The sequence below is a fragment of the Artibeus jamaicensis genome, unplaced genomic scaffold, assembly GCF_021234435.1.
Source record: "Artibeus jamaicensis isolate MK-2021 breed Jamaican fruit bat unplaced genomic scaffold, CSHL_Jam_final contig_419, whole genome shotgun sequence".
In the NCBI taxonomy this organism is placed as follows: Eukaryota; Metazoa; Chordata; class Mammalia; order Chiroptera; family Phyllostomidae; genus Artibeus; species Artibeus jamaicensis.
In genome coordinates this window covers 2,785,314-2,797,708 of record NW_026521824.1, presented here as the reverse complement: position 1 = coordinate 2,797,708, position 12,395 = coordinate 2,785,314, and the positions used below count along the sequence as shown (strand labels likewise).

The 12,395-nt window shown below is 44.7% G+C and overlaps 1 protein-coding gene across 1 annotated transcript; it reads left to right on the top strand.

Annotated features, from left to right (window-relative positions):
- Window positions 1-3,365: 3,365 nt before the first annotated feature.
- Window positions 3,366-7,001, top strand: LOC128627507 (uncharacterized). Its single transcript, XM_053665700.1, has 4 exons — window positions 3,366-3,660; window positions 5,505-5,799; window positions 6,088-6,372; window positions 6,645-7,001. Exons 2-4 carry the CDS (start codon window positions 5,616-5,618, stop codon window positions 6,920-6,922), a joined length of 747 nt encoding a protein of 248 aa, XP_053521675.1. The 5' UTR covers window positions 3,366-3,660; window positions 5,505-5,615; the 3' UTR covers window positions 6,923-7,001.
- Window positions 7,002-12,395: the final 5,394 nt, after the last annotated feature.

Sequence of the window (12,395 nt, the reverse complement as noted above, 5' to 3'; positions counted from 1 at the left end):
ATTTTGGCTAATGTAATTATGATATGCCTTGGTGTGTTTCTTCTTGAGTCCAACTTTTTTGGTACTCTCTGAGCTTCTTGGATTTCTTGGAAGTCTATTTCCTTTGCCAGATTGGGGAAATTTTCTTTTATTATTTGTTCAAATAAGTTTTCCACTGGTGGTTGTGCCTTTCCCCCTTCTGGTACCCCTATAATTCGGATATTGGAGCATTTAAAGATGTCCTGGAAGTTCCTAAGACTCTCCTCATTTCTTTGAATTCTTGCTCCTTGACTCTTTTCTGTTTGGCCATTATTTGCTTTCTTCTGGTCCACTCCATTGATTTGAGTCCCAGTTTCCTTTTCATCGCTATGGGTTTCCTGTGGAATTCCATTCATTTCCATTAGTTTAGCCTTCATATGTTTCTCTAATTTGTGGCTATAATCAACCAGATCTGTGAGGATCCTGATGACCAGTGTTTTAAACTGTGTGTCTGAGAGTTTTGCTATTTCTTCGTCGCTTAGATTTATCTCTGGGGCTTTGAGGTCTTCCTGCGACATTTTTGGTCTGTTCTGGCCCTTTAAGTGGGAGAAGCGGCGCCTTGGACTCCCAGGTCGCTGGGTTGTGACGCTGTATGTGGAGGCGTGGTCAGAGCGGGGAAATGGCGGTGCCCTCTATCCGCTGCGCCTGTCCAACCGCCCACTCCCTCGCCTGTCCGCTCGCGCGCAGATAGGCAACCGCAGTCAACACGCAGCACCGCCTCCCCACTGTCTCCTCTGCAGTCGCTCACCTGGTGGGTTGCTCGGTGGCTCACTAGGTCCAATCCTGCATTTGGAACCCGTGCGTCTGGATTCGCGCGTCTGGATTCCGCGCCTGGGTCCGTCCGACCGGAGTCCTCCTGTGCAACCCCTCACCAGACTCCGGTTTCGCCCCTTACAGGTCGGGCTGAAGAATTTGTTGTTAACGGACTTCCGAAAAGTTCAATTTTCCGTGTTCTGGTTGTGTTTTCTGATGCTAATATTTAGTTGTCCCTAAACTTGGTTGTGTGAGAAGGCACGGCACATCCACCTATACCTCCATCTTGGCGGAAGTCTTCATGTGGTTTTTCAATAAATGGCTCCACTAGATGCCAGAAAACCAGGAGTCAGAGCCCAACTGAGCTGACCTGCTGACTTGAAATGACTCAACCACGCACCTCAGATGGGTGCTCAGCACTGCCACCAACTCCCTGTCCCTCCAGTAGGGTTGCCTTCCTTCTAATGGAGATGAGACTGGTCTCAACACCGTCCCCCTCTTCCTGACAAATGTCCCCTAACAGCTCATGCCCTAGGACCACACTTTGAGAAAATAAAAGGAAACTTTGAGGGAATTCCCTAATCCTCTCACCATCAAATCAAATCTACATCTGTATCTGCATCCATTTTGTTTCTTTTTATCATTTATCCAACACAATTGAGCACTTATGTCCTAGGCACTTCCTGAGTGTTGGTCATTGGGTGGGGAACAATGCAGAAAAGTCCTTATCATCATGGAATTTACATTGTAGTTGAGGAAATGTGCTATAAACAAGGAAAAATCAAATGTTAGCTAAACATAAGCAGGATTCATGGGAAGAGCACAGGGGAGCGTGTGTCTCAGCTCCCACCTGCTTGGGGATTCTTCCCTCCAGCCCTTTCAGGATTCACTCCACTCCCAGAGCTGGCACCTAGGTCTTCTTTCTCACAGGCCATTCCCCTCATGATACAAACAAGCTTCCATCTTTTAATAAAAGGCTTCTTTTGACCCTAGATCCTTCTACAGAAATCTCTACATTTCTTTCCCCTCCTTTATTTGCGGTACAACTTCTGAAACATTAGTCTACACCTGTGGTTGCCCAATTGGGGTACCATGGCCCTGAGGACACTTGAAAACTCTACAGGATCCTTGTGCACACATCATTCTAAAAGGGTCCATTTCCAGATTCTCTACATGCTATGTGTGCTCTTTAGCCAAACTGAAATGCCCCCGATGAGGCTGCTGTCATAACACCTCTCCTCTCACTTCCTAAGGGGCAGCATACCCCTCAGCCCGCAAGCCTCCTGTCTGCTCATGTCAAGGGTGATTACAAAGTAAAAATATGTGTTTCAGTTTAAGTAACCCCCTTCAGTGGTTAATTCTGGTCCCTTCACCCTTAGCACTTCCTCTCCTTGTCAAGGTTGATGGGGAGCTCTCAGAAAAGGGGTATTTGGGCTAATGTTGAAATGACCCAAAATCAGAAAAATAAAGTCAATTTGAGTTAGTGACACTGACTTTCTTAAATAAAACTAGTCTGAGGGGCTACCAGGTGTTTTCAGATTAAAAAAAAATACAACACAACCCATGAAAATAAACATTTAAATTCACTGCTTTCAAATTCAGTGTGCTTTAATAAAGTAATAGTAAACTAGGTTGTTATTTTTTAATTGTATCAGGAAAATGTCATTCCAATGAAGTCAATCTTTACTTATTCCACTTTTGAAAATGTTTAATATTTTCAACTTCTAAGTTAAAAAATGTAAACTTATGAAAAATTTCAGGTGTCAAATCAAAAATATTTCATGTGATGCACACATTCTATTAGGGGTGTGTGAACAAAAGCATCTATTGCTCACAAACTCTACCATGTGTTCAGGGTCTCCAGGGTCTCACTTTGCATTTGCTCCTTGGCACACTCTAGTTACATGGAGGCCCTGTTGCTAGGTGTGTTATGTACTCAATTTCAACACATTACAGACCACCACCACATTAGCTTATATAGCCATGAGTCTTGGATCTTTGTAGACTATTGAATAAAATTTTCTCTGAATTACTGTGCATGCATCTGACCTTGTAAATTATCAATTAATGAGCAAAGTTTAAACTTGGACATACTCCTCTAAAAGATTTAAGCTTGTGCATATAAAACTGAGTTGTTTGCTTGAATTCATAGGTACCTTTCACACTGCTGGCTGGCTAGAGCCTCATTATCTTTGTATGGTGCCTGTGTGGGGGCAGGTGCAGCTCAGTGCAGGGCACATGGCTTGGGGAACAAAGCACAGGCTGGTTTTTAGCCCCACTCTTCACCTGCCCAAAAGTCTCCTCCTGGATTAGTCTGTGAAACCTTCAGCAAATGTGTTAAATGTACACTTGCTTAGCTTAAGTGTGTTTGATTCCGTTCATGTTCTTCCCTGGGATTCCCCAGCTCTACACAGCATGTGAAAGCTAATTGTGAAGTACAGTAGTCCTCCCTCCCTCATCATGCTTTTGCTTTATGTGGTTTCAGTTATCCACAGTCAACTGCCACTGAAAAGTAGTAATGGAAAATTCTGGAAATGAACAACATATACGCTTTAAATTTCATGCTGTTCTGTGTAGTGTGATGAAATCTCTTGCCATCTCTCTTAATCCTAAGCATGACAGGAACCCTCCCTTTGTCCAGAGTATCCACACCGCATACACTATCCACCATTAGATGCTCATTAGTCGCCTCTGTGCTCAGACTGACTGACATTGGATCCTAGTGCTTGTATTTAATAACACTTATTTTATTTAATCATGGGTCCCTAAGAAGTGATGCTGACAATTCCGGCATGACACCAAGAAGTGGTAAAGCACTGACTTTAAGTGAAAATGTGCATGTCCTTCACTTAATGTGGCATTTTATCATCTCACATCATCATAAGAAGGGTGAGTACAGCACACTAAGACAGGTATTTTTAGAGATTGAGAGAGACTACATGGACATAACTTTTACTACAGATTATTGCTATAATTGTTATGTTTTACTATTAATTATTATTGTTGATTTTTTACTGTGCCTAATTTATACATTAAACTTCATCATAGGTATGTATATGTAGGGAAAAACATAGTGCATATAGGGTTGGGTACTATCCATGGTCTCTGACATCCACTGGGGGTCTTGGAATGTACCCCCAGAAGATAAGGGAGGGGGATATTGTAACAAGTGAGGGACTAACATAGCGTGGTATAAATTTTGCCTGCTTTCTATAACACTTTTGTTTATGCTTAGAAATGTGAGCATTCTTAGCAATTCAACTTTGAAGCAACAGTTTTCTATCATCTATTCTTCAAGCTTTTGTGTCAGTTAAATTAAGGGAATGCAATTCTTATTTCTGTAATCAAATATTTATTCAGAAACAATACGGATAAACACAAAATAAAAAACATATAATCTGGATGCTCACTCTCAAATCATAAACCCAACCATAACTTCTGACTGCATATTTTTGTTACCTCATAGTTCTTATTCATTGACTGCATTAAGTAAGTATTATACACCTGCAGTTATAAAATAAGTTGATAGCAAAGAAATGTACTTTTACCAGTTTTCCATATAACAGATTTCATTTCTTTCCCATTATTGGAAATAGAATTTATTTTTTAGAACACTTTTAGGTTCTGCTATGCAGTGTACTTACTTGCTGGAACCCTAACCCCCAATGTGATATTCTTAGAGATGGAGCCTTTAAAAAGGTAATTTAGCCATGAGGGTAGGGCTCTCACCATGGGATTATTAGGGAAAAGCCCTCATAAGGAGGGTTTTGAAAGAATATTTTTCCTCTTTGATCTCCCCTATTAGTGCTCAATAACATTGTATTGTCTGGTACCAGTTTATTTATTAGTTCACCTACTGAAGCACATCTGGGTGGTTTCTAGGTTTTGGCAATTATGAGTAAAGTGCTATACATCTTCATGGGCAGGTTTTTGTGTGGACATAAGTTTTACTTCCTTTGGGTAAAAACCAAGCAGCATGATTGCTGGATCTTATGGTGAAGGGGAATAACCCTTGGGGGAGGGTTCCTCAGACAGGGGTCACTGCCTGTCTGAAGAGACACTTGGGGTAGAGGACCCAGGCAGTGACCTCACTTCCTGATAACAGAGCCCAGCAGAACTTGGAACCCTGGTAACCAGGCAGCCACATTCTCAAACTGCCTCTCCCCAGCTCACTTAGGCAGAGCAATTTCATCCAGCAGGATGTTTTCTTGCTGTCTGCCCATATCCCAAGGCCAAGGCATCAAAATAAGAGGAGGTTATGGTAAGTTCCACTGCAGCCGCCACTGGGTCCAATCACAGTACAGATGCCTGTGGCCTTTTTCATGGTGGAACAGAGAGGTAACACACAGGGAGCCTAAGGTAGTTTTGTTTGGGCCAGGCCCCCACTTAGATCCCATCGGAGCAACCCTATGTCACCTACATGTGTATGCATGTGTGTGTGCGTAAGGGGATTCCCCATGCAGGAACAGGCTGAGGATGGTGAGAAGCCTGGTGGGCTGGTCATGTTCAACCCCAGGTGAAGTCTGCCTAGGTGCATGTGGAGCATGATGTCATCCTCTGCCTGAGGTTCAAGGCCAGGAGGTAAATGTCATTGCCCCTGGGTGGAGGTCTGTGCAGACACTGGGCTGGCCTGTCCGGGAGCAGAAGGTACAGTGGGCACAAATAGCAGCAAGTAGGACCCGACAGTGCTTGCTTGAGGCCTCAGAACCAGCTACCAGTCGTTTCCATTGCAGAGCTCAAGGCTGGTCCAGGAAGAGAAACAGGTGGTTGAGGAAGACCCAGGCCCCATCTCCTCCACTGAGGGGTATGTGCCCCCTACCAGTGAGGGCCACAGCAGGCCCAACATGATAGTAGGCATGCAGGGATCTGGGGATCCAGGGCACATGGATGGGGGAAAAAGGACTCCGCCTCTGAAGCCACCCAGGCTCCACAGGCCACTCAAGATTTTAGACCCCATCTTGGAGCTTGGTGGCCACATTACTGCAACTGGGTCGAATGACATGGAGACCAAGGAGGCTGAGCCCAAGGGTGAGAATGTGGAAAAGGTGGGTGTGGGGTGGTGGGTGGTGGTACAATAAGCTTATAAGAAGGGGTTGATGCCAGACACACAGGGAGAACCCACAGGGGCTGCCCTGGAGTGAAGACCAGAATCCAAACCCCCCCCCCCACCCCATCTGCTGGACTGTCTGCAGGGAGGGTGTCTTGTGGTGGCCCCTGGGCTGCGGCTTTTCTGGAAGGCTCTGGCTGTGTTCTGTCTGTTGGGGGCAGAGGAAAATGCATGCAGGGGGGTGATCTTTTCTCCTTTCCCACCTTTAGCACCAGCTAAGGAGGAGCAGCTTATTGATGAAAAACCCTGCCCCAAGTCCACCAGTGAAGGGCAGGTGGGCCACATGCCAGAGGGCCATAGCAGGCCAAGTGAGACAGTGGCCATGCAGGGGTTTGTAGAACCTCTAAACTTGGTTGGCCATAAAAGGATACCTCCAAAGAAGCCATCCAGGCTCCACAGGCCACTCAAGATTTCAGAACTCATCTTGGAGCGTGGTGGCCACATCTCTGCAACTGGGTCAAATGACATGGAGACAGAGGAGGTCGAGCCCAAGGGTGAGAAGGTGGATGAATTGGGTGTGGGGTGGTGGGTGGAGGTAAAAGTAAGCTTATAGGGAGGGGTTGGTGTCAGACACACAGGGAGCACCCACAGAGGCTGCCCAGGTGTGAGACCGTACTTGGAGCACCCGTTGGCTATGCTGTCCATGGGGAGGACATCCTGGGGTGGGTCCTGGGCTGTCATTTCTATGGAGGCTCTGGCTGTGTTGTCTGTTAAGAAATGGCAATGCAGGCACGAGGGTGATTTTTTTCTTTTCTCACAACTCTAGTAGGAATCCAGGAGGCAGAGCAGGCTCCTGATTCAGCCGCTGTCCAACATCTGGAGGAGCTGGATGCAGGGTCAGACCAGGACGACATTCCAGGCCAGGAGGGTTACCCATCACCAGGGGTCATTCAATATCCAGCAGCCACTCTAGCTGCAGCTGTGCAGTCATGGCCAGGCTGTGCAGCATCTGCTGATCTGAGGGAGGCCCCATCCCACCTGCCTGAAGAATCCTCCTTGGAATCTGGCCTGGTTCCCACCACAGGGGAGGAGCTACTTCTGTAAAATGCACCTGGGCCACTTCTAGAGCAGGGTATTGTTCCTCTGGCTCTTCCTCTCCCATGTGAAGTTTTTGTCCCACCTGTTTGACCTCATCCCTTTATATTCTTCAATTATATATTCCTGTCCTCCATGGCAAGATTAATTTAAAAAATTAAATATTATTGTTTATATTGTAAATTGTGCTAGTTTTGAGCATGATGTATATTCTCAACACTGTGCAAGCCTCACCACTGACCAGCTGCAGGACGTTCCATTTCCCCTAAAGGAAACCCTGGGCCAAAAGTACTCACTCCCCACTGCTCTGCCCCCGACATCCCCTCATGTGCCTTCTGTCTCTTTTTTTAACCTGTTCTACACATTTCCTATAAGTGGAATGTTAGAATAAGTGCATTTTTCTGTTTGCTCACATATTTTTGTCGTTTAAAAGGAAAATGCCTGAGGGATTAGAGATCAAATATAAAAAAGAATCCACTTTGGTAAGTGTGTGCATAATCTCAGGGTAGAGATACTGTGCTAGGTTTGACCTGAGGGCCAGAACCAAGTCAGGCAATGGCTGGCCCATCCTGTGCCCAAATAAAGTGAGAAAACGCAGATCTGGAAGGACAAACCGCAAGCTGGAGAGCATTCCTCACAACACACAGCCAGAGAGAAGTGCCACATGCCTGTGGTGCAGCAACCTCTCAAGAGTCCCTGTTTTCTAAAAGGACAGAGGGTGTGCATGCACTCCCAGTCTCTACAGATGCCCAACCTCTCCAACGGGAACACATGCATTGTCCACACTGGGGACAGAGCACTGTCACCCTCAGGCTGGCAGGCTTCTGGTCTGGTGGTGACCAGCCTTGGAGACAGCGATGAAGCAGAGGCCCCAGCTGACCCCCTGGAGGGAAGGGGGAAAGGCCCCTCCTCTGGGAGGCACACTGGGGAGCAGTGTGCAGGACCCATCCTAGTTCCACAGGTGCACTGGTGCCCCTGGCAGTGCTCATGCTAGGAGGTCCCCCCACAGCACCTCCTGCACAATTTTTCAAGGATCTATTTTCCTGGCTACTGATCAGAGCACTGGGGAAATTGCCTGGACCTGGGAAAGACTCTAAGGTCCATGGAGAGTAGATGCATCCTCGAATCCTGGTCCACATGGATGAGGGAAGCTGAGCAGCTCAGGGTGGATGCAGGGGTCTGTATGTGCTGACAGATAAAGACCTCGGGAGTCTTCTCAGGGGAGATACATGCACCAAGGGTGCACATCCAGGGTCCTACCTGGTAGACCACATACATGTCGGGCAGACACACATATGTGATGATAATTCTTCCTCTGTGATAGAGACAGACAAACAGGATGAGAACAGAGGAGCCTGACAGAGCCACCAATCCACTTGTGCATGGGGCCTGAATCTCAGCTCCTGTTGGAAGCCCTGAGCCAGGTGAAGAACCAGTGCTGGCCTGGTAAGTCCTAGAGACACTGTCCCAGTTTCTGCCACTGTCCCAGGAAACCACAACTCAATCCCTTCGGAATACGACCCAACACTTCCAAGACAACTCTGTCAAAGAAAATATAGGAATCAAAACTGAGCATCTAGTACCTCCACTGGCTAGGGGAGTTTGATAATCTGAGAACTATGAAAACACGGACATATTGTATTAATATTTGTATTTGTTTTTCTGCCCCAACTGTTTTCTTGTATAAACATTGATATTTGTATTTATTTTTGCTTCGGTTATGAAATTCTAGGGGCATACATTTTTTTTTAAATTTTTTTTTAAATTTTATTTATTTATCTTTAGAGGGGAAGGGAAGGAGAGAGGGAGAGAAACATCAATGTATGGTTGCCTTTCATGCATCCCCTGCTGGGAATTGGCCTTCAGGGAACCAGCCTGCAACCTGGGTATGTGCCCTGACTGGGAATCGAACCGCGATTGTCTGGTTTGTAGGTCCGCGCTCAATCCACTGAGCTACACCAGCCAGGGCTTAGGGGCATACATTTTATAACACAAAGGGAAGAAGATATTGGAGGCATACAATCAAATAATCAGAAAATTAATCTTAAATTTTTGTTGTAATTTTGGTCACTCAAGCAAGTCATTAAGGTTTAGGCCCAACCTGCTAATTGGTTTACTGGCCATTAGTCTTGGCCTTTATTTCATAATCCACAAGGACTCCCAGAGACACCTACTTAAAATCTAAATCTGATCATGATAATCCTCTGGTTAAAAAAAAAGTCTAAAAATGACAACAAACTCAGTTATTAATAACTGAACCTAAAACAAAAACAAAAAACGAAACTAAGCAAACAATAGAACAGGAACACACAAAATCCCAGAAATGTGGATCACATGGAGGGTTATCAGCAGGGGAGTAGGAGAGGGAGAGAGGGGGAAAAGGCCCAGAGAATATATAGCATAAATGGTAGGTAGAAAATAGACAGGGGGCGGGGGTTAAGAATAGTACAGGAAATGTAGAAAACAAAGAACTTACATGTATGACCCATGGACATGAACTAAAGGAGGGGAATGCGGGTAGGAGAGGGTGTGCAGGCTGGAGGGGAATAAAGGGGGGTGAAATGGGACAATTGTAATAGTGTAATTAATAAAATATATTTAATTTAAAAAATAAAAAGAAGAAAAGGAAAAATCCGGCTTCTTACTATATATAGCATAAATTTAGATTTTTGGTTTTAGCTTCAGAAGGCTTTATGTAGGCCCTGGCTGGTGTGGCTCAGTGGATTGAGCACCAGCCTGCAAACCAAAGGGTTGCTGTTTTGATTACCAGTCAAGGCACATGCCTGGGTTGCAGGCTGGGTTCCCAGTTGGGAGTGTGTGAGAGGCAACCATCACACATCAATATTTCTTTCCCTCTCTTTCTTCCTCCCTTCCCCTCTCTCTAAATAAAATCTTTTTAAAAAATGGGTTTACATAAAATATTAGGTGTCAATGTAAATGAATATTGATCAATAGAAACTGAGCTGCTTTAGTTAAAGAGATGCAGCCAGAATACAACTTACTAGTTGCTGAGGTCTTTGGAGTGGTCACCATAAGGCACAATTTAAAAATAACTTGTCAAGACATTACATTTCAAGCTATTTAATAGAGCCAGTGACTTTTCTAAAACTCTCAAGTACCTCATTCTAGCAACTCTCTCCATCACATTTTCTGTTTTAGTAATGCCAAACTACTTGTAGCTCCTGAAAGGTAGTGTGTCTTTCACAGTTTTCTATCTCTGCTTCGTCCCTTGGACAATCTTTCTTCTCTTCACAGTAGTTTCTGTCTGCCTTTTAAAATCAACTTTAGGTGTATTAACCTACGAACCTTTTCCTAACCCATAGATAGCATACCTATGTGTTTTATCCTTGCTAAACCTGAGACGCATCCCTGTCACACACTTTTTGAGTCTTTTTTTATATATATATATACATAAAAATATGGCTGTATGCTACAGATTCTCAGCACATGTCATATTGTAGATATCTATTACATAATTTTTGGGACTCCAACTTTGAATTATAGCAGGGCAAGCCTTAGAATAAAGTGATGTAAGAAGTTTGGGGAATAAAATCTCATCATAAAATATTTTCTCTGCTCCAACTAGCCAGCCATTGTAAAGTATATTCTAGAATATGGAAGCATAGGAAAACACAGTACCTGCCTCCTCACACAACCACATCAAAATTACAACTAAACTACAAAGCAAACTATCATTCAGAACTGTCAGAAATCAAGCTGAATGGAAGTCCTACAAATAGGAGGAGTGGAAGGATATCTTTGGAGCAAGGAGTCCCAGCCCTAGCCAAAGGTTGTAGTGCCAGGAAGAAAGGCCCCCATAACATCTTATTGTAAAAACCAGCAGGGACTGAGGCTAAGAAAGAGGGAAACAAAGTCCCAGGCAGTTCCTCTTAAAGGGCCCATGCACAAACTTACACTCACTAATTCTGAGCTCCAGTGTGAGGGCAGCAAATAAAGGCATAAGAAACATCTGGGGAGAAACTGAATTTCTTAGCATCAGGGTGAGAGCTGGGGTCAGCTTTCTCCCAGACAAAAGTGCTGGCAGAGGCCATTGTTCCTTTTCTGAGCCCTGCCCCTCAGCCAACAGGAAGGTGCCGTATCTGAGACTCCACCAACCTGGCTCATAAAGTTTGCCTCACCCTGGTGATTCCTTTGAGGCTCCACCCCACCCAACTTTTGGGGCCACCCAAGTTGTTTCCAGTGGCTTGTCCATACACATGTCTTGTCTTGTCTCATGCTTCAGATTTTCCTAAATTCTCTCAAACTGTAGCTTCTGGCTTCAGTGAGTCCCTTACCTCTGGTTAAGTGGCCCCAGACATGGCACTAGCAACAGCTGGCCTTGGTTCACAACTTGGCCTTACTTGGGCACCCCCAAACCCAGCACAAGTATTAACAGCAGCCATCTGCAGAGTGCTCTGTTGCCTATGCCACATGGCTGTGGGCAGAACACAAATAGTTGCTGACCTTGGCCTATACTTCCTGGGAGGTCCCAAAGACAACGTATCCATTGGATAGCTTCAGGCCACCCAAGTACCTCTACAAGGGACACACTCAATGGGCAGACTCAGTGGACACCAGAGCCCTGCTTAAGTAAGTTTGGATATTTGGGGTAGGGGTCTGCATAGCTGATCCTCCATGGTGGTTGGAGGTTGGTGGTCACTGGTCTCAGCCAGTCCTTGCAGCTCAGTGGCCTGGGTAAATCCCTCCCATTGACTTGCCAACAGCAATCAAGGCTCAACTACAACAGGTGGGTGTACACAGCTCACATGGTGAGTGCTCCTTGAGTACCCACCTTGGGTGATAGGGGAGGCTGTGCCACTGGACCCTATAGGACACATATCATATCAGAACACTCTACTAAGCCAAACACATGTAACAGCTCTTCTAATACATGAAATCAAATACCTGGGGCCTCCAAAATGAGAAGACAAAGAATCAGGCCCCAAATGAAATGACAGAGGAAAACTCTAGAAAAACTAAAAAAAAAAAAAAAAAAAAAAAAAAAGGTCAGTATCAGAGAGACAGATGTGCTGCTTTATCTCAAATGTTGCCTTTGGTTATAGACTTTTTTCCCAAGCATCTTTCATGAAGGCAACAGAATTATACTTGGAATTGATCTGTTTCAAGGAACTTTTTACTTCCCACTCTCAGGGACAGAAGAAAGTAATGCAATACCACCGTGTTAGAGTTGGTGACCACCTACACATTTTTTTGCAATATTTCAAATGCTTTCACACACACACTACCTCCCCTAGCATTTTAGCTTTCAGAGAAATTGAGTTCTATTAAAATAAAGGAAAATGGTAGAAAAGTGTTATAATTATTCCTTTTTTTCATTAAATTGTCTATATATTTACTCTTATGCTTCCCATTCACTCTAATTGTATTTCATTAAGTTGTATATGTTTCCTATTTTTTGTAACACTGCCCAATTGCACTCTGCCCCAATCAATTTTTAAGCATTTATCTTTCCTCTGCAAAC

Coding starts and splice junctions, on each gene's coding strand:
- LOC128627507 (XM_053665700.1), top strand. CDS start 5,616: ATGATAGTAGGCATGCAGGGATCTGGGGATCCAGGGCACATGGATGGG. Junction 5,800..6,087: donor CAAGGAGGCTGAGCCCAAGG/GTGAGAATGTGG, acceptor TCCCACCTTTAG/CACCAGCTAAGGAGGAGCAG. Junction 6,373..6,644: donor AGAGGAGGTCGAGCCCAAGG/GTGAGAAGGTGG, acceptor TCACAACTCTAG/TAGGAATCCAGGAGGCAGAG.